Here is a 22,730-nt window from a genome sequence, read left to right as displayed (position 1 = left end):
CTAACAGGGACGTTCCGTGTTGGAACTCAAAATTGGAAAAACTGCGGAAGACTTATCGTAAACTTTTTAATAAAGCAAAAAGAACCTCGAATTGGACTCCGTATAGGAGTGCACTTACTGAGTACAATAACGAAATAAGAAAATCCAAAAGAAGATCTTGGGTTCAAACGTATGAAAATATTAGCAATACTCCAGAAGTCGCGAGACTTCAGAGGGCACTTGCAAAAGATCTTCTGGTGAAACATTAAAGTTGATTATGGAAACCCATTTTCCTGGATCGATTATGTGTGTAGACCCAACAACAAGTGGTTCGGTTGAAAGTCATAGATCAGAAAAATATATAAAGCTCTTTTAGTGAAATGTATTCAACCGTCTAAGACGAATTAAGTACTGTCCATTTAATTCCACCAGTTAATTTTCGTTATCTTTGCAGATACGTATTTCGATCACAACTGTGTGGTCGTCTTCAGTGGCTCGTACTTGACTCGACTAGTCAAGTCTTATTCGTCAATGGATCGTGCCATGGAGAAAAGAAACTTCGAAACTTCGGAATATCGATATTTTTGTTTCCGATATTTTTGTATCGATATTTTGCTTTCAATATACCGGTCATATCGATATTTTTCCTTTTGATATCGATATATTGAATCAGAACAAATGGCATTATATTTTGTGAAAGAAAATACTTCAAAATGGATAGTGTGTGGTGTGCGCTGCCATCACAAATAGTTTTGGCTACTCGACATTTTGCATTGACACGCCGTTGGGCAACAACTGTCATGCCGCTGGTCCTTGAATCCTTACGGGAATTCAATTATACATTTGACGTGATAAATTTGATAAATTATAACTTTAGAAATTAGAAAGAGATTTGTGGAAATGAGAATTTAAAAGAATTGGAAAACAAATGAAAATTTTCTTCCGAAATTCAAAAGAATGCCCCTCAGGAATGAAAGAGAATATCCTGAAAATCAATTTTGAAGAATGTCCAAAAAACGAAGAGAATTTCTTGCCGTTATTCCTGGGAATTCCATGTGAAACAAAAAGATAATTTTTCGTGAAAGAGAATATCCTTTTTCTAATCCTAAGAATATTCCAATGGATTTTTCCGTAAACATTCTGATTTTTTAATTAAATTAAGAAAAAACTTACGTGGAAATTCTGAAGAGAGAATTTTCTGTTGTTAAGAATCAGAGTAACCCGAAGAGAAATACAGAAAAAAAATGTCAATGGTATTTCAGCAAATTTCTCAAAACTTCAGTTGATTTTTCTTCGAGCGAACGAAAAAAAAGGTCAGAGCCATGCAAAAAAACACCGCCACTACCGGTTAAAACTACCACGAACGCCGCTGCCGAAGATTGTTGGACTGGCACACTATAGAAGCAGATTGGATTAAGTAATAGAGAAAAAAGTCAATTCCAATCATTATTGTAAAGGGGTAATACGTTAATACGAAAAGAAATCTAATAACTATAACAAATATATTCTAAATATTCTCATTTCTGAAATATCATATGATTTTCCGATATATCGATATTTTCATTCCAATATATCGGTGATATCGATACTTTGATTCGATTATCGTATCGAATCAAATATCGATATTTTGAAGTATCGGAACGTCCCTACTCACTACAGCTCACCACTAATGTGGTCCTTAGTTGTAGACGATCTTCTACACAATTAGAAAAAAGTACCTAATATTAGGTATTTTTCTTTCAAATCGGGGGTTCAGTGTGGGAACCCAAAATTAAGTAATTTTTCCTTGAAATTAAGTAAAATTCACTCAATATTAAGTAAAATATACTTAATTTTAAATATAAATTAATAAAAAATTAGGCAAATTTCAATCAGCTTTTGTAAACATGACATTATTTAACATTGAGTTACTACACTTTACAGCCCTTGTTGAGTGGTTTTGCTCTTCATTTAATGTCAACAAAGGGAAGAAGGAGGGAGATGCAAGAGAAAAAAAGTACCTAAAATTAGGTACTTTTTTCTAACCGTGTAGGAAGCTTGAAAGAAAAAGCACAGACAATCAGACGTAACAGCTTGAACATTTTTCTGAAAAATCCATCGCTCAACTCCTCTACCACCATCTTGCGAGCATGTTATTTTCTCTAGTGTTACGTCAGTTTGTCTGTGGAAAAAGGTTTCGAGGTTGTAGGCTTTGCTGACGATATTGTAATCATAGTGAGGGGGAAATTCGACAATATCATTTCTGAAAGAATGCAATGGGCTCTAAATTTTACTCAATCGTGGTGTATTCAGGAAGGCCTTAGTATTAATCTGTTAAAAATTGTAATTGTACCATTCACTAGGAAATGGAAACTTGATCTAAAAGCTCTAAAGCTTGGAGGACTAGAAATTCAGCTTAGTGAACAGGTCAAATACTTGGGAGTCATTCTGGATTCTAAACTGAACTGGAATGCTCATATTGAGTGTGCGATCGAAAGGCAACTAGTGTCGTCTGGATATGCTCTAAAACATTTGGAAGAAAATGGGGCTTAAGACCAAAAATGATAAAGTGAATCTATACTTCCATTATTCGTCCAAAACTGACATATGCTGCTCTTGTCTGGTGGCCAAAACCAAAAGAGGCTACTGCACAGAAGAAGCTGACAAAACTGCAAAGGTTAGTGTCCATTGCTATAACGGGAGCGATGCGTAGCACCAGCACCCCTTCAAAATCTTTAGATGCAATTCTTAATCTGCTACCATTGCATGAATTCGCGCAGTTGGAAGCGGAAAAGAATATGCAAAAACTTAAACGATTGAAGTTATTCAAGTCAGGCGATTTAGTGGGACACTTGAGTATTTCACAAAATTTTCAATATGGGCCAGTGATGAATATGAGTGGAGACTGGATGAAACCTGTGGAGAACTATGACATTCCTTACAACATATATGAACCATCACGTATGGTTTGGGATGTCGGAGGTCCCACTGTTCGAGACGGTTCCATAAAATTCTACACGGATGGCTCAAAAATAGGAACAAAAACGGGTGCAGGAATCTTCGGCCCTGGGATTGCGATCTCAGTGACAATGGGAAACTATCCAACGGTGTTCCAAGCGGAGATTTTTGCTATAATGAAATGTGCTAATATCTGTGTAGAAAGGAAATATAGATATGCAAATATTTGTATTTTTACAGATAGTCAAGCGGCACTCAAAGCGTTGAGTAGCTTTAAATGTACGTCAAAACTTGTCTGGGACTGCATTCTTTCATTGCGAAAGGTGTGCCAAGAGAACTCCGTAAATCTGTACTGGGTTCCAGGGCACTGTGGCATTGGAGGTAATGAAAAGGCAGACGAGCTTGCGAAACGAAGTTCAAATACACAGTTTATTGGACCAGAACCTTTCTGGTACTGTACCATACAAATGGAATTAAAATCCTGGGAAGCACAAAGGTTGATGACCAATTGGTTGGTTGCCGAAAAGTGTGCTCAATCAAAGAGATTTATAATTCCCAATGTTAAAGTAACCGAAAAGCTCTTGGAGCTGAGAGCTCTTTGCACCTTCACTGGCCTAGTAACCGGACACTGCCCGAGCAGATATCACTTGAAAAATATTGGCCAGATTCAGAATGATATATGTCGTTTCTGTAACATGGAACGTGAAACCTCGAAACATCTGCTTTGCAGTTGTGATTCATTGTACAAGGGTAGATCTAAATTTCTAAATAGTGGCTTTATGCAACCAGGAGATATTTGGACTGCAAATCCTGGAAAGGTAGTGGGTTTTATTAACTCAATTATACTGGACCGGAAAAATACGCGTCTTAGGTTGTTTACTTGACAAATGGTGATCAACCTAGAAGATGCGAATAGTTAATAGTAATCAGGGGTATACCACAAAAGTTCAACTCAATGGACGCAGTGGTTCTACGCCCCAACAAAAAAAGGAAGGGTCAAAATCTCACTATAGGTGGATTATTTTGGGATTTTTTAGAGGTGCCCCTTAGAACTTTTGCCCCCTATTGGTTTTTGCTGTAAATGAAAATAAGCATAGATAAGATATATGAGAAACGGCCCTAAAAACTAACATAAGTATGACTCCAAAATATGAAAAATTCCAATTCGAAGTAAGTTTGTACATCAATCATTCTACATGACTTTTTTGACTATTGGAGGCTTCCGAGCATCTTGAAGGGAGACTTGTAAGCCCATTATAGGGATACTTCCAAGCCTCTTTAAAGGGGGCTTCTGAGCGTTTTGAAAGTATGCTTCCAAGACTCTTGAAACAAGAATTCTGAGCCTCTTGAAAGGAGACTTCCGCGCATCTTGAAAGGAGGCTTCCGAGCCTCTTGAAAGGAGGCTTCCGAGCCTCTTGAAAGGAGGCTTCCGAGCCTCTTGAAAGGAGGCTTCCGAGCCTCTTGAAAGGAGGCTTCCGAGCCTCTTGAAAGGAGGCTTCCGAGCCTCTTGAAAGGAGGCTTCCGAGCCTCTTGAAAGGAGGTTTCTGAGCCTCTTGAAAGGAGGTTTCTGAGCCTCTTGAAAGGAGGCTTCTGAGCCTCTTGAAAGGAGGCTTCTGAGCCTCTTGAAAGGAGGCTTCTGAGCCTCTTGAAAGGAGGCTTCTGAGCCTCTTGAAAGGAGGCTTCTGAGCCTCTTGAAAGGAGGCTTCTGAGCCTCTTGAAAGGGGGCTTGAGCCTCTTGAAAGGAGGCTTCTGAGCCTCTTGAAAGGAGGCTTCTGAGCCTCTTGAAAGGAGGCTTCCTGAGCCTCTTGAAAGGAGGCTTCTGAGCCTCTTGAAAGGAGGCTTCCTGAGCCTCTTGAAAGGAGGCTTCCGAGCCTCTTGAAAGGAGGCTTCTGAGCCTCTTGAAAGGAGGCTCTGAGCCTCTTGAAAGGAGGCTTCTGAGCCTCTTGAAAGGAGGCTTCCTGAGCCTCTTGAAAGGAGGCTTCCTGAGCCTCTTGAAAGGAGGCTCTGAGCCTCTTGAAAGGAGGCTTCCGAGCCTCTTGAAAGGAGGCCTGGAGCCTCTTGAAAGGAGGCTCTGAGCCTCTTGAAAGGAGGCTTCCTAACCTCTTGAAAGGAGGCTTCTGAGCCTCTTGAAAGGAGGCTTCTGAGCCTCTTGAAAGGAGGCTTCCGAGCCTCTTGAAAGGAGGCTTCCTGAGCCTCTTGAAAGGAGGCTTGAGCCTCTTGAAAGGAGGCTTCTGAGCCTCTTGAAAGGAGGCTTCTGAGCCTCTTGAAAGGAGGCTTCCAGGCCTCTTGAAAGGAGGCTTCTGAGCCTCTTGAAAGGAGGCTTCTGAGCCTCTTGAAAGGAGGCTTGAGCCTCTTGAAAGGAGGCTTGAGCCTCTTGAAAGGAGGCTTCTGAGCCTCTTGAAAGGAGGCTTCTGAGCCTCTTGAAAGGAGGCTTCTGAGCCTCTTGAAAGGAGGCTCTGAGCCTCTTGAAAGGAGGCTCTGAGCCTCTTGAAAGGAGGCTTCCGAGCCTCTTGAAAGGAGGCTTCTGAGCTCTCTTGAAAGGAGGCTTCTGAGCCTCTTGAAAGGAGGCTTGAGCCTCTTGAAAGGAGGCTTCCGAGCCTCTTGAAAGGAGGCTTCCGAGCCTCTTGAAAGGAGGCTTCCGAGCCTCTTGAAAGGAGGCTTCCGAGCCTCTTGAAAGGAGGCTTCCGAGCCTCTTGAAAGGAGGCTTCCGAGCCTCTTGAAAGGAGGCTTCCGAGCCTCTTGAATAGAGGCTTCCGAGCCTCTTTAAAGGAGGCTTCCGAGCCTCTTAAAAGGAGGCTTCCGAGCCTCTTGAAAGGAGGCTTCCAAGCCTCTTGAAAGGAGGCTTCCAAGCCTCTTGAAAGGAGGCTTCCGAGTCTCTAGAAAGGAGGCTTCCGAGTCTCTAGAAAGGAGGCTTCCGAGCCTCTTTTTCAGACATAGTAATTAAATTCCACTCCAGGTGGCTTAATACCCGGCGTATAGGCAATTAACTTTGAATAAACTGAGCAATGTCCTTTTAGACGAAGCTATAGAACCATTTAAGGCCCAAATTACCGACATCCAGTCATTGACAAGAAAACCAGCCACGTGCTTGTACCGCCCCCAGGAAAAAATCCGCCCACCGAGGAGAAAATGTATTCCCCAGCTGAATCGGGGAAGCATTTTTGTGTTAAAACTACATCAACATATAGTGGTGACTATAGATAGTGGAATATATAGATGAGCGAAGATAAATCCTCTGTCTCCAAACGAACTGTCAAACGTGTCTCCAAACGAGCATGACGTCACGATTTCAATGGAAACGTTAAGGGCTGTGACGACATATGCGCGTGTGCACGGGCAAAAAAAACGACTCAGCCATGCTTTCGCTCATCTATAGATTCTACTATCTATAGTAGTGACATCAATACATCCGTGGGATGCTTCATCTGGATGAATTTCGTAATATTATTTGAAAAAACTGCATTTTGCAGAAAATATTGCAAAGTTGAAAAAATATTTTTTCAGGAGGGGAAACCGTCGATTTACTCTCGAGCTCTCTTATACTTTGCAGATACTCGAAAATCATCGTTCAGTGTTGCGTGTTGATTTGTTCTATATATTATGCTTGTTTTCTCGAATATGTACGTAAACATCAAGCAATAATCTATGAAAATTTTGCGTTTCATGCTATACATTGACACTAAATATTGGATGTGAGCTAGAACTGTGAAAACGCAAGCATTCATAAGCAACGCAGGTTATTTATTTTTTCATAATTCAAGTGTTGATAATGAAGTGCTGCTAAAACGGCATCACTTTTCATGTACACAGAAGACCGATCATATGGTTATGTAAACAATCCATTGAATCTGGACGAACAGTTGAGAAAGTAGTCAACTGCATCATAATTTTACATTCATGTAAAATGCATGTAGAAAATTTTGTAATTAGAAGAAGGATGCCCATCAAATCAATCTCAGACGAATTTTTGAGGTTGTTTATGCATATCGCCATAATCTATGCGCTGTACAGGTATTGAAAAGGACGGTAATATTTTGTGGAAATATATAGAGTTTGATACCTTATGAAATGTTTGTGTACTTTGTTCAAAATCAGATCTGAGCGAATGAGTAGGCTCTCCGCAAAGAAAAAGAAGCGAACAGCAAGAAAAAGAAGTCGATTTGATGTATGACATTTGAACCTTAAGCCCTAATGGAACGTACACACGGTCAAGCAGATTGATCAACATTTGCTCCACCTCTCGTTTATTCCAACATCCATCAAGTTTTACCAAAAGCGGCACGAACAATCAATTTATTCGACCAACAATATCACACACGAACGACCGAAGCGCCAACTTGAGCACCAACAATCAAAATATATATGGGGGTTTGTGCAACTTCACTACAAATGCTCAAACATGTTCGGCAAACCTTGACTCCACCCCCGACAACTCAAACCAAAATCAAACCGTTTTAATTTTTTTCAACCGAGCCGCCAACTTTCAAATGGTTGTTCGAACAACTTCACACACGTTCAAACAAAGCAGCAACCAGAGCGTTTTCTTGAGGGCGGAGTCAATGTTCGTCAAACTGCTTGACTGGTGTGTACGTTGCATAAAAGTTCGTTACATTTTAAATTAAATTTTTCTATTGAGCTTCTGGAAAAGGATTCGAGAAAAAATACAAATGAATGCCAATGACATTTTATAACACTGCTCGTGCTTTAGCACATTACAGAAATTGAGACTCCATGGGAAATCACGATTGGTTGCAAATCCGACGATCCACTGCTCGCAATAGATGGGTGACGATGGTAGACGTAGTAGACGATGGACTCCCTCCGACTGGGAACTTGTATGTTCATAGGGACCATAATCGCACAACTCCTGTATTCCGCTCTGCTCCAATATGAAATATGCAGTGATGATAACTCCTTTCTTCACTTTTTGGACAGCACACCATATATGAACAATTTCTTAAACAATCCGCAGAGCTTACAAGCATTTCTATCCGCCTCTGCATCTATTCAGAGAGAGTTCTTCAAGCTTTTTTGTGTGAGATTCTAGGAGCTCTCTGGAGAATCAGTTAGGAAAAATCAAGTTCTTAAGGATTCTAGTCCTCTGGGTTTCTAAAAAGTTAACACATTTTAAGTGATTGCTCTTCAAAATTATCATTAACCAAATTGTGATTTAAGTGGTACCCAACGCCATCTGGACAACCTACTTAGAACCTCGTATCGATGTCAGTTCGAGTGTGTAGAATCGTCGCCAACACTGCTCTTATCACTCTAGATTTAAATTCATGCTATTGCAGCCTTAGAAACCATTCAATTGACTATGAAATAGCCATAAACAAAATATAGCCTATTCACGAGTTTTATCATTTGATATAATAATGTATCTTGCCATGAAACGTTAAGTTTTTTTTTCAGTAAAATTTAAGGCTGTGAACTTTGACATCAAAACACTATCAAGTGATGAAGCCTGGAGTTTGATTAAGCTATTAGTAATGCAAGTATCCATTTCTTTATAAACCATGAACAATTCGAGCTTTAAAAAGGATCTAAAATTGAGATACATCCTATTATTCACAGTGGGAAACCCTGCCGCATGCGGAATCGGTAGGCCAGACGTTGGAATACGACTCCTTGGTGAAGCTAGCTTGGTGAAGGAGCTCTTTTCAAATTGCAAGGTAGAGGTAAAGAAGAGCTACTACCTCAAGCAGATTGAAGGGGCTCCCCAGAGACAGGCAAATATAGGTAAATTAGTGTACACAATATGAATGCTATTAACTTTGTTAATTGTAAAATATCGACAGTAAAATGTATCACTTTACAAATCTATATATATACATAAAAATGAATTTCTGTCTGGTGGTTATTAACACTCGCGGAAAATTGGATACGTGCACCACAAGCATAGACGCCAAATTATTGCCACTTAGGGGATTTGTTCTTAATCCTCATTTTGATCAATATTTCGTCATTATTCACACCGTTATGAGAACAAAGTCAAGCCTCATGCGAGCGCTTAGTTTCAAATCAGATCCACGGACGCAGAGCGAACATGTCTGTAGAGCATGGGTTCCCAAACTGTGGGTCGTGACCACCAGGGGGGGGGTCGTAGGCTGATAAATGATGGGTCGCGAATGACAAATCTCGATTCATATATTTGTCACTATTTTGTCCCAAAAATCTATACCAGCTTTTAGATAACGTTCTAAGTAATGATTCGATGAGAACAACAAACTTTACGAGGTCAATAGCCTTCTTTTGTTGTGCGATATTTGGGCAAATAGAATGAAGTTCAATACAATCCACATCTAATCAAAATCCAATTCAGAACTAATCCAATTCAAGTTCAATCCAAACTTAATTCATATCTAAATTTAATCCAAATCTAATTAAAATACATACAATCCATATTAAATTCAAAATTCAATTTCAAAGCTTATTCAAATCCAATCCAAATCCAATCTAAATCCAAATCTAATTCAAATCCAAATCTTATTCGAATTCAATCTAAATCCAATACGAATTCGATCTAATTCCGATTTAATCGAAATCAAAATGAAATCCAAATCTAATTCAAATTAAATTCTAATCCAATTCAAATCCAATCTAAACCCAATCCAAATCTAATTCATATCCAAATCCAATCCAAATCAAATCTAAATCCAATTCAAATCCAATGCAAATTCAATCCAAATTCAATCTAAAACCTATCCAAATCCAATGAAAATTCAATCGAATTCAAAGCCACTCAAATCCAATCCACATCCGATTCAAATAGAAAAATAAATACCTACAATGATGCGATATGAAGCAATTGGTTATAATTGGTTGTAATGTAAATGAATGGCTTGAAGTAGCTTGAAGTTTCTCCCGTCCTGCTTGTTCTTTTTTGTCAACAAATGGGCATGAGCAGGATGAGAATAACTTCGAGCTACTTCAAGTTGCTCATTGGATAGCATTTATGATTTGTTCAATCTAACGCGAACTCATTTTTATTTAATTATTCAAAACTAATGCATTTGTACTACGGCTACAGCATAGGGCTATAAAATGAGGAATTGACATCCGGGAAGGAGCGCCTAACATAGCTCTGGTCCTTACAAGTTCTAATACTCACGCTTCCACGGGTCTTCCGATGACAATTGATCGCCAGGTAAGAGTTGCGTACTTAGCTGGTAGTGTAGCATGGGCACTATTGTCCTTCTTACATCAGCTAGAGTGAGAGGATGCGTCCTGTGGGGTCTGCCTAGGATGTGGTGGGTTTTGACAATGGGCTCTGATGGCTTTAAACAAATTTGACCCGACCCGAAGATGGCAGCCCCTTCCCGGTGTATAGGGAACCTTGGGCTAACAAGACAAAGAAAAACAGCCGTACGTGCTCGTACTACCCCAGAAAAAAAATCCGTCCACCGTTCACTCTTCTTAACATTTCCACAGTTATTAATTGAAGCTTTTCTGTACATACCATTGCAGGAATGTGCATCTTGTGCGGCAAGAGCAGAACCAGATACTAAACCCAGAAAGTTGAGAATGTTTTCCACAACATGAAACATCCTAGACCAGACCGAGAATCGAGCTCGCTTTCTACGGATTGGTAATCCTTTGGTAATCCTTCGCCTTTTTCGCAAGACCAACTGGAGACCCACAAAGCATGTTTACATAATCATGTGCATCAATCAAAAATCGAAACACAATAAACACAACACGCATAATAACATATTCATAGAACCAAACATATCATTCAATGTTGCTTACCTTTTCACCATAATTTTGAGATTCTTCCTTTCTCAAGTATTGCACTGGCCTTTTGCTGAAATAATGATTTTTTCTTAGTTGGGCAACGGATTTTTATGATTATGTTATGAGACCATTTATCTCGAAGTACCTTAGCATTTAAATTGTTCTATACGCCTAAATGTTTACAATTTCGTTTATTTGATTCCGATTCGGGCTATTATCAGCTGACAAGTGGGTGCATTGTGCAACAAAATGCAACCTCATACGCCTGCCAGTATGCAATGTGTATAAACATCACTTGCGTGCAAGCGACCATCTACATGCCGCCAGCATTTTTTGTTGTACTAGATTATGGTGTTCGCTTCCGGGAAAATAGTGTTTTCTAATTTACTAATTTTAAATGATAATGATAGACGATAAATCTTGCAATTATGCTCTTCTGCTTCTTATTCTTCTTCTTCTTCTTTTTCTTCTTCTTCTTCTTCTTCTTCTATGGCTCTACATTCCAACTGTAACTAGGTTTGCACCCGAAAACATCTTATAGACCGGACCGAAAATCGAATCTCCGGATTCGCAAGTATACACGGACAGATAAATCAACCCAAAATTTGAGTTCAATATATGTACGCACTATTGAGAATATGTCAGAAAAAATTTACCCAAATTTGGGTAGTTTTCCCATTCTTTCCCATGATTGCTATCAAAACTAGAGCAAGATGCAAACACCTCACCGAGGTTGCTCAGCCCAATAACCCAAATTTGAGTAAATTCAATATTCTCTATTTTGGGTTGATCAAGGTCCGCTTTGGATAAATTAAACTCAGCTTTGGGTAAATTGTTTACATGGGATTAAAGGCAAACTACCTAGTGTCAGAAAAGTCATTTTACTCAAATTTGAGTTATTGGCCCAAACCACGGTTTTGAGTACAAACAACCCACTTTTGGGTAGTTTTGGTTTTCAGTGTAGACGAATCCAAGTAAAAATAAGAAGAAGACACGACGGTGTTAACTTTGACAGATCCTACAGTACAGCATAGGGAGATAATTTTAAAATGCTTATAATAAATTCTAGACAAATTGTAATTAAAATCTGATTAATGTAGGGTACGGAAAAAGTTCTGAATTACATATTCGGAAGCTTATCTCAATTTTTTGAATATTTTCCAAAAATGTATCTATCATACAAGAGACTTTCAGAGCTGTGGGAGAGCTATCGGATTCGTCGAATCGTCGCTTGAATCTTTGTAAGCAGATAGGGTAAAATGCCCAATAGTGGACCCCCTAGTAGCTAAATTTTGCTCTTCCTGGCATAAGAAGTGGAAATTTTCAAAATATTAATTTTGCGTGATATCTAATATCAAGCTCTACATCTCCTCTTCACGATACATACATAAAACGCTCAAATACTCGACATTATTCTTAGAAATTAACATTTTAAAGTCTGCCTGAATTCGCCCTATAGTAGACCCCCTAGGGGTCCATAATAGGAAATTACTTCCCTATAGTCGACCCTTCATTTGATTTTCATGTTTCGTTTCGGGACGTTCTTCTTCCCTATTATGGACCCCCCAAAATATTCCTATAATGGACACTCTCGTGTTTATTTTTCATAGAATTGTAAAAAATCATATAATTTTACTTTCCATAGCATTTTCAATGCATGTAATCAAATCATAGGACTGTAAGGTAGGTTCCCCCGATGGAATTTCATAGCAGAATGTTTCCATTGAGCTGTAATAATGAAAAAATGGCTGGAGGGTCCACTATTGGTTGGGGGTCCACTATTGGGCACTTTACCCTAAGTCGTTTTGAAAATTTTGTCTTGAATTCCTCAATCGTTAATCAAAATTGTCAAGCAAATTCAAGGCAAGCCATTGATTGTCAATCCATTAAGTATACCCGGCTGTCAGGCGCTCAAAATGTCAACACGGTTGTCATTCTAGTACTACTTTCCCGACCTGTTCTCTCTTTCTGATCCGCCATTGTGTCAAGTTTGTTGTCCGACGATTTGCTCTGACTTAAAAAGTAAGATATTTGGGTAAAATACTGTGATTTCTGTACGGTTTTTTGGTGAAGAATGCTACCTAACTGAAATTTTATCTTGCAGTAATAAAACATGGAGAACGACGCCGGAGAATTCGTTGATTTGTACTGCCCGAGGAAGTGGTAAGTTTCGTGCAATGTTTTCGTCCGGGTTCCAAACACGTGTCGTTTAAATTATATTCAAAAGAGTGTATTGCAGAAAACAATGGATTGTGATAAGATTTAGACTGTAATTTTTGCAAAATTACACATTTTCTTAAACACTAAAACATTAAACTTCTAAATCTATCGTATCTTTTTGGTTTGTTTACTGCTCTAACCTCATTCTGTGATTCCGCAGGGCTAGTACCGAATCAGTTTTCTAACTGACCAGTCATGTACGACCGACCTCAAAGTTGGATAGTAGGGTATAATGGCCAATAGTGGACCCTTCAGCAATATTTGCATTATTACAGCATAAACATTTTTCTATGAGATTTCATGGGAAAAACCTGCCTTACATCGTAATGATTTAATTACATGCATAGAAATGCAATGTAAAGTAAAAATGTTCATGTCCATTAATAGGAATATTTTCGGGGGGATTCATAGGGAAGAACATCCCGAAGCGGAACATTAAAATCAAATGAATTGTCGATTATAAGGAAGCAATTTCCTATTATGGACCCACAGGGTGTCTACTATAGTAATTGTAATTTATCAACTATAAGTGGATCTTTTAGTTACCTTTACATCGGGTCAAGTTGTATAGTTCATAAATTACAATTACCTATAATAACGACGATAAACGAGAAGCGTAAACCATTGCAAGTCACGAAAATAAGTTTATCACAACCTAATGATAAAGGTGCGAACCTGGGTGCTGCGGATTAGACCTATTCATGATTTCAAAAATTCAACCGGTCAACCCAGAATCACAAGTCTTATGTCTCCTGTCAAATTTTCGGCTAATTCGGATGAAATTTTGAGGTGGCTCAAGTCGTTTTAGTGTTTTTGGGCTATATTCAATTTTGAAAAAAATCCTACATGAGATATAAACGCAAAAAAGCATCGCTACAACTACTAAACGGTAGCTCTTGGTATGCTCTACAAGTCTTGTGAATATTGCGATTCGTTCCGTTCACGTTTTGATCCTGTTAAAGTGATTTTCAACCTTTTAAGTGCATAAAAATACTATTTACCCTAAAAGTCGTTGTTCTACAAAATTCTTGAATTTCTGACAACTGCGAATCTATTTTATTATTATTCATCTTCTTTTTCTGAACATTTAAGTAATAAGATTGCCAATGTGCGATTTACCGTTAAATTCTTAAAATTCAGAAGCTAAACATTTGTCATAAATTTACACGTTAAGATGTCTTCAAACAAGTTATTCGAACAAAGAAGCATTGGTTTTCGATGATATTTGATGCTTACAAGAAACGACTTCCAAATTTGGTTCATTGCACCATACGTCTGTATGCTTTAACCATCGAGTGCATCGTAGTAACAAGTGAAATCAAAGCTCATTTGTTCGAATAACATGTTTGAAAAAATCCTAACGTGTAAATTTATAACTAATTTAAATTATTTTTAGGAATTTAACGGTAAATCACACATTAGCAATTATATTACTCAAATGCACAGGAAAAAAAGATGAATAATAATATAAAAAATTAACAGAGGTTTGTCATAAATTTAAGAATTTTGTAGAACAATGACTTTTAGGGGAAACGGTATTTCTATGCACTTAAAAGCTCGAAAATCACTTTAACATGGTCAAAACATAAACGGAACAAATCGCAATGTTCACAAGACTTGTAGAGCATACCAAGAGCTTCCGTTTAGAGGTTGTTGTGATGATTTTTGGCGTTCTTTTGTTAGATTTTTTAAAAATTAAAAACACTAAATTGACCTGAGCCACCTCGAAATTGTATCCGAATTAGCTGAAAATTTGACAGGAGGCTTATTTTAGCATAAGATTTGTGATTCTGGGCTGACCGGTTGAATTTTAGATATTTTTTGAAAACATGAAGAGGTTTACTGCGGATACAGTCGCTTTTCTGCTCTCAAGCCAGTAGAGGGATATTTTGATATCAATTCCATAAGCAAAATGATTGTGCAGTTATTTGGCTGTCAATCATTTCCCGCTCTTCAAGCTTCTTTTTCCGTGGTGAGACTCTAAATGACTTTACGATGGTTTACGTACATTCCTGCTCCAATCATCTGTTGAATCTCGTTTAATTTCATAACGAGTGTGCATTCCTACTAATTTTCCACACCACTAACTAAGTTTATTTTTTCTCAAATAATAACAATACTTCTAAATTAGGATCTGAAACGAACATAATCACAATCTTCAATGTTTGGCTCCGGCCGCTCCGTCACAATATAAAATTTTGGCTTTAGTTTGACAACCAAATCGAGTCTATTCGCGCCACCCAGGTGCGACGTAAAAATAGAACCTATAATCAAATGAAATTTTTGTGCGGTCTCTAATATGCAGTTATTGAGTTTATTTGTGGAATATTAGAGTCCCCAAAATTGACCCGTAACGCTAAGTAGACACCTTTACGTGGTGTGTTACGGGATAAGATCTACCACGGTTACATTGCCAGCTACATGCAAATCCTGACCCAACGAATACCTTCCTCATTATCCAACTCCGTGGTACTTATGAGGGTGTCGCTAAGTCGGTGGCCTCTCGTTAAGTAAGTACCACATCAACACTTTTTTCCTCTCCCTAGTTACGGTGAAGATGGGCGTGGCCAGGAGTAGTAATCCTCGTGCTTTTGTTATTTTTGTTTAAGACTGGAATCAAGGACCACTCCCCTTCTTGATTTCTGATAGCATTCTAGATAAGGATGTCAAAAGTAAAACACGAGTATCACTAGTGTCCAATCTACGAAATACACCGAACAATGCTAATGCTATGCTAATATTAGGAGTCCCCAAAATTGTATTCAAGTGAAAAAATCTAAATGTTTAGACATTCTGGGTCTCTGTCGTCACCTCACCAATGCTAGGAGGATTAACCTGAGTTTTTTTTTGTGTCCACAGCTCGTCCAGCAACCGAATCATCCACGCTAAGGACCATGCCTCCATCCAGATCAACATCGTCGACGTGAACCCACAGACCGGCCGTATGCTGGAAACCTCCAAAGTGTACGCCATCTGCGGTGAGATCCGCCGCATGGGCGAATCGGACGATTGTATCGTTCGCCTCGCCAAGAAGGACGGACTGTTGACCAAGTGAGTACTAATTCAATTTGGCAAATCAAGCTTATACTAATGTGTTGTCTTTCTTTTGATTTCTAGGAACTATTAAATGCTGTATGAAGGATATTCAATAAAAACAGTTGAAAAATCTTAACCAGTAATCCCTTTTCATGTCCGATGAAACCCCAAATTAGACTTTAAGATTTTTTCGTCCAAATTTCCATTATACTGTTAACTTTTTCTTATTCGATATCGATGGAACCATTTAGTAAGGGACCGTACACATATTACGTAAGCAACCCGTCCGTTATTTTCTTACTCACCATATAAATAAAAAATCATTTGTGTGCAAAAATCTTACATGGGGGGGAGGGATTCAAAAATGCTTACGTAATAAGCGTATGACCCCTAGGGCTAAACTAAGGAAGAATCATTCATTGTATGTATTTTAAATCTGAAAGAAAATAACATTTTAACTTTTTGCCTTTCTCGTATACAAAGTATACGTAAAGGCTATATGTTCGCTCCAGAAATGAACTTTTTATAGGAGGCCCGGAGACCCATAGTGTTATATACCAATCGACTCAGTTCGACGAATTGAGGTGATGTCTGTGTCTATGCGCACCCACCCAAAAAAAATGTCACTCATTTTTCAGGTACTTATCCTTAACCGATTTACTCGCAACAAGTTGCATTCGACGCAGGATACTCTACCATTGTTTCCTATTGAAAAATACCACTTGGCCAAAATACCATTTTTTATAAAAAAAAAAATAAGAAAATGGCACTCATTTTTCAGGTACTTATCCTTAACCGATTTACTTGCAACAAGTTGCATTCGACGCATGATACTCTACCATTGTTTCCTATTGAAAATTGGTCAGATCGGACTATGGGCTCGGAAGTTATGGCCAAAATACCACTTTTTTATAGAAAAAATTAGTAATAAAATGTCACTAATTTTCCAGGCACTTATCCTTAACCGATTTACTCGCAACAAGTTGCATTCGACGCAGAATACTCTCCCATTGTTTTCTATTGAAAATTGGCCAGATCGGACTATGGGCTCAAGAGTAATGGCCAAAATACTATTTTTATAATGCACGAGAAAGGCACCATCACCGCTAGGTGGATTAATCAGGGTTTTTATTTACTAAAACCAACTCCTTCCTCTTCAGTTACTCCCCCGGCCCGCAATTAAACAATACTTCGGGGGATGACTATTGGACATTGCGCCCCCACATGACGTACACAAGTGCACGTGTGCCTCAAATCTCCATGTACTCCTCATGCATCACCTGTGCACAAAAACACACTGGACCGCATGTGCCCCAATACTCTCCTACACTGGCGGTGCCAGCTATTGTTATTTGGCGAACCACTTGGCGCAAGAACAATAGTGTGATTGCATCGTGTGGTGCCCCACCTCTGTCTCCTGTCTCCTCTGTCAACGTATGCCAAGCGGGCCGGATGTGGCCCTCCGCTCCATTTTAGTGGCCCGCGCATCGTGGTATAAAATACTTCATACGACAAGCTTCTACGATATTTACACTGAACTAGGAAAATAATAAATGTTAAAGGAGATAAGGTGCTCATTTAATTTAAATCTTCTTTATTGATTGAAATTATTGGTGGAACAGTGGATTATCGAAGCAACAAAGTCTATTCACTCTGACAAAAACGACGCCGGAAAATGTAATATGGGCCAGTTTTGCATAGTGGGATTTTGGCAAAACGAATGAACTACACCCAATATTTTTTTTACACGGTTGGTATTTCTTGATTTCTCGATTCACCTAAACTTTTACATCTTTTGAAATACCACCTAAATTTTCTTTGATTTTTTGTGGATTTTTTCATGGGGTGAACTCATAGTTTCATTGACGCTAAAGGTCATAATCGACTAAAACTCAACCGTGTAAAAAAAGAATCGGGTGTATTCTAGAACGGAGAACTTGTAAAGGGGTGCACATCGGCTATTGACAGCATCGTGTGCCTTGAGGAAAAAGTCTCCTTCAGTAGTGCCTCGGACGGAATACGGTGAGTAAAATATCTTGCAGAAGATTTGGAAACTGCGTTACGTGGTGTAGAGATGTAAGTCGCCTGCTTCAAATCCTACTCTCTACCAATCGATGGTAATACTGATGTTGACAACATGATGCAGGTAGCTGTTGATGATCATCTATAAATCACAGCGGAATTGACAACTTTGATCCCAATGAGTGGAACGACTACCGGAAAAGACTTAAGAGGAGCTGTTAAGACCTGTATCAAGGAGCTTGGACACACTTAAGTGGCCTTACAACTGATGGAACCAGCAAGAAGGGAAAGAACCATGACATTGTGACACTTCTAAGAAGCAATCACATACTTCCCCGAACATTGCATTTTTCATTATGAAATTTTATGTGGGGAAACGATTAATACTCCTGAAGTACTGAAGCTCGTAATTAAGTTAATAAACTTCATCAACGCGAGGGATCTACAACCACAAATTCTAAATGATGTTGACGGAAATGGAAGCAGAATACGGAGATTTGCTGTATTATTGCGAAGTACGTTTACTAAACCATAGAATCAGACTTGAGATATTTTATTCTCTTTGAAACGAAATCGCACTACTTTTACAAGATAAATATTAGCATAGCATTAGCATTGTTACGGTGTAATTCGTAGGTTGGACACTAGTGATACTCGTGTTTTACTGTTGAGATTCTTATCTAGAATGCTATCAGAAATCAAGAAGTCTTAAACAAAAATAACAAAAGCATGAGTATTACTACTCCTGGCCACGCCCATCTTCACCGTAACTAGGGAGAGGAAGGAAGTGTTGATGTGGTACTTAACGAGAGACACCGACTTAGCGACACCCTCATAAGTACCACAGGTTGGATAATGAGGAAGGTATTCGGTGGGTCAGGATTTGCATGTGCTGATGAACCGTGGTAGATCTTACCCCGTAACACACCACGTAAAGGTGTCTACCCAGCGTTACGGGTCAATTTTGGGGACTCTAATATTCCACAAATAAACTCAATAACAGCATATTAAAGACCGCACAAAAATTTCATTTGATTATAGGTTCTATTTTTACGTCGCGCACCTGGGTGGCGCGAATAGAATCGATTTGGTTGTCAAACTGAAGCCAAAATTTTCTATTGTGCCGGAGCGGCCGGAGCCAAACATTGAAGATTGTGGTTATGTTCGTTTCAGATCCTAATTTAGAAGTATTGTTATTATTTGAGAAAAAATAAACTTAGTTTGAGTTTTGTGGAAAATTAGTAGGAATGCACACTCGTTATGAAATTTCACGAGATTCAACAGATGATTAGAGCAGGAATGTACGTACACCATCGTAAAGTCATGTAAAGTCTCACCATGGGAAAGAAATTTGAAGAGCGGGAAATGATTGACAGCCAAATAACTGCACAATCATTTTGCTTATGGAATTGATATCAAAATATCCTCTACTCGCTTGAAAGAGCAGAAAAGCGACTGTATCCGCAAAACCTCTTCTGTTTCAAAAATATCTAAAATTCAACCGGTCAGCCCAGAATCTCAAATCTTATGCTAAAATAAGCCTCCTGTCAAATTTTCAGCTAATTCGTTTAAAGGACTCAAGTCAATTTAGTTTTTGGCTATTTTAAATTAAAAAAATCTAACAAGGGTTATAACACGAAAATCATCACAACAACCTCTAAACGGAAGCTCTTCACTCGGGAAAATCGACACATACTTTATGGCAAAATCAGCTTATTTTGAAATATGATCATGCTTCGGCACATACTTATACAAATTCACACATGGATACTATGACCCAATGGATATGTGAACATACATCAATGCTATTTCGCATGGAATATTGTTGAAATATGAAATCATTTGCTACCCCATTGCAAAATCCGTAAACTCATGAATTAATGCAGGTTTTGTGCGTGTTGGTATATCTTCAAGTCTTTGAACATTGCGATTTGTTCGTTTATGTTTTGACCATGTTAATGTGATTTTCGAGCTTTTAATGATAATACCGTTTCCCTAAAGTCCCTAAATTGCTAATGTGATTTATTAAATTCTAAAATAATTTAAATTATTATAAATTTACGTTGATTTTTCAAACATGTTATTCGAACAAATGAGCTTTGATTTCACTTGTTACTACGATGCACTCGATGGTGAAAGCATACAGACGTATGGTGCAATGAACCAAATTTGGAAGTCGTTTCTTGTAAGCATCAAATATCATCGAAAACTAATGCTTCTTTGTTCGAATAACTTGTTTGAAGAAATCTTAACGTGTAAATTTGACAAATGTTTAGCTTCTGAATTTTAAGAATTTAACGGTAAATCGCATTAAGCAATCATATTAAATGTTCAGGAAAAGAATATGAATAATAATAAAACAGATTCGCTAGTTGTCATGAATTCAAGAATTTTGTAAAAACAACGACTTTTAGGGTAAATAGTATTTTATACATAAAAGGTTGAAAATCACTTTAACAGGTCAAAACGTAGACGGAACGAATCGCAATGTTCACAAGACTGAGACATACCAAAGCTACCGTTTAGAAGTTGTTGCGATGCTTTTTGCGTTTATATCTCATATGTTTTTTTTCAAAGCTAGTATAAAACACTAAAACGACTTGAGCCACCTCGAATTAGTCGACAGGAGGCTTATTTTAGCATAAGAATTGTGATTCTGGGTTGAAAGGTTGAAATCATGAATAGATCTAATCCGCAGCACCCAGGTTCGCACCTTTATCATTAGGTTGTGATAAACTTATTTTCGTGACTTCAATGTGTTTACGCTTCTCGTTTATCGTCGTTATTATAGTGTGTAATTATAGACTTCATATACAACTTGACCCGATGTAAAGGTAACTAAAAGATCCACTTATAGTTCATAAATTACATATACTATAGTAGACACCCTGTGGGTCCATAATAGGAAATTGCTTCCTTATAATCGATAATTCATTTGATTTTAATGTTCCGCTTCAGGATGTTCTTCCCTATGAATCCCCCCGAAAATATTCCCATTAATGGACATGAACATTTTTACTTTACTAGCTTCGATACTCGTCATTACTGCAATGCTTTTAACTGCATCGATAATTGCAAAGCTTGATTATCGGAAACTTCAAACTGATGAAACTCAGTGCTCGCTCATTTAGATGCACTTTTGTGCATTGACTCGATTGACAACCGTTTGACGTCTAGCTTAGTATCAGGCTCGTTAACGAAAGAAACATTTGCAGATTATCGAACGGTACTGTACATTGTATGCATGTAATTAAATCATCGATTACAGGTTTTCCATGAAATCTATAGAAAATGTTTATCTGTAATACAAATTTGCTGAAGGTCCACTATTGGACATTATACCCTACTATCCAACTTTGAGGTCGGTCTGCTTGACTGGTCAGTTAGAAAACTGATTCGGTACTAGCCCTGCGGAATTACAGAATGAGTTGAAAGTAAACAAACCAAAAAGATACGATAGATTTAGAAGTTTAATGTTTTAGTGTTTAAGAAAATGTGTAATTTTGCAAAATTGATCTAAATCTTATCACAATCCATTGTTTTCTGCAATACACTCTTTTGAATATAATTATACGACATGTTTTGTAACCCGGACGAAAACATTGCACGAAACTTACCACTTCCTCGGCAGTACAAATCAACAGATTCTCCGGCGTCGTTCTCCATGTTTTATTACTGCAAATAAAATTTCAGTTAGGTAGCATTCTTCACCAAAAACCTGTACAGAAATCACAGTATTTTACCCAAATATCTTACTTTTTAAGTCAGACAAATCGTCGGACAACAAACTTGACACAATGGCGGATCAGAAAGAAAGAACAGGTCGGGAAAGTAGTACTAGAATGACAACCGTGTTGACATTTTGAGCGCCTGACAGCCGGGTATTTAATGGATTGACAATCAATGGCTTGCCTTGAATTTGCTTGAAAAATTTTATTGTGGATGGTCAAATTATTAATATCCGGGAATTTAGAAAAGTTCGCCAAATATGAGGAATGGAAACTTTATACGTTATCTTTAATAGCCTATTATGATAACGCCATTTATGATAATACATATCATGTTAAGAATAACGATTCAGATCCCCATACATTCGATTCTTTTTATCAACTTTAACACGCTATTTGTTAGGGAAGATCCATTAATTACGTAACGCAAAAATTTGCTATTTTCAACCCCCTCCCCCCAATGTCACACTTTTGTATGAATCATTGATTTTTTTTTGTATGGATTGTCACACTTTGGTCAACCCCCCTCCACCCTCTGAGCGTTACGTAGTTTGTGGATGCTCCCTTATGCTAAATGGCCTAATCTGAATGGGCTATATAAAGGTGATACGCAGTTAAGCTGATACAAATATGAAACTCTTCGGATTTGTTTTTAATATTATTTAAATTATACTTTAAGGGGGCAACAATAAAATTTCTGGAATATTTTGTGCATTTCAACAAATCTGAGCTTGAGCATTGGGCATGGGCTGCTTGACCGACTTTGTTTTGATCGAACTTATATCAAGTTACGATGCGCTTGTTCTTAATGACTTCTTATAAATAATTGCGAATCCGGAGATGGCGAGTTCGATTTTTGGTCCGGTCTATAAGATGTTTACGGGTGGGGAACATTCGCGATTCCCTGCACGTAGTGTATCCATCGTACTGCCACATAAGATTCATATCAGAGGAGCGACATCCAATTTTTTACTATGGATTTTGACAGGTTTGCCTGTTCGTTCTTTTGGGGATAAATTTATCCCCAGTGTCAAATACCCAATCTGATTTTGCAATAGTATGTGCGTGAATTTT

General features: G+C 38.2%; 2 protein-coding genes across 4 annotated transcripts in view; one reads left to right on the top strand and one right to left on the bottom strand.

Annotated features, from left to right (window-relative positions):
* Positions 1 to 10,860, bottom strand: part of LOC134218147 (ankyrin repeat domain-containing protein 29) — a 655,185-nt gene extending 644,325 nt beyond the window's left edge. The window contains exons 1-2 of the mRNA XM_062697027.1: positions 10,796 to 10,860; positions 10,666 to 10,720 (exon numbers count right to left, since the gene is read on the bottom strand). The gene's annotated coding sequence lies outside the window, so the exon portion shown is untranslated. The remainder of the gene's footprint in view (positions 1 to 10,665; positions 10,721 to 10,795) is intronic.
* A 1,679-nt stretch (positions 10,861 to 12,539) lies between these two features.
* The window catches only part of LOC134213701 (small ribosomal subunit protein eS21), a 29,313-nt gene continuing 19,122 nt past the window's right edge, over positions 12,540 to 22,730 (top strand). Inside the window, exons 1-4 of one of the 3 annotated variants that reach the window (XM_062692988.1) lie at positions 12,573 to 12,672; positions 12,755 to 12,813; positions 15,730 to 15,921; positions 15,988 to 16,042. In XM_062692988.1, coding sequence (XP_062548972.1) covers positions 12,764 to 12,813; positions 15,730 to 15,921; positions 15,988 to 15,997 — 252 coding nt within the window. In that variant the 5' untranslated portion in view covers positions 12,573 to 12,672; positions 12,755 to 12,763 and the 3' untranslated portion in view covers positions 15,998 to 16,042. Of the gene's footprint in view, positions 12,673 to 12,754; positions 12,814 to 15,729; positions 15,926 to 15,987; positions 16,043 to 22,730 lie in introns of those variants that run through there. The other 2 variants (XM_062692990.1, XM_062692989.1) reach the window with 2 other exon arrangements.

Source organism: Armigeres subalbatus, chromosome 2 (genome assembly GCF_024139115.2).
Source record: "Armigeres subalbatus isolate Guangzhou_Male chromosome 2, GZ_Asu_2, whole genome shotgun sequence".
NCBI classification, from domain to species: domain Eukaryota; kingdom Metazoa; phylum Arthropoda; class Insecta; order Diptera; family Culicidae; genus Armigeres; species Armigeres subalbatus.
This window is presented reverse-complemented; position numbering and strand designations above follow the sequence as displayed.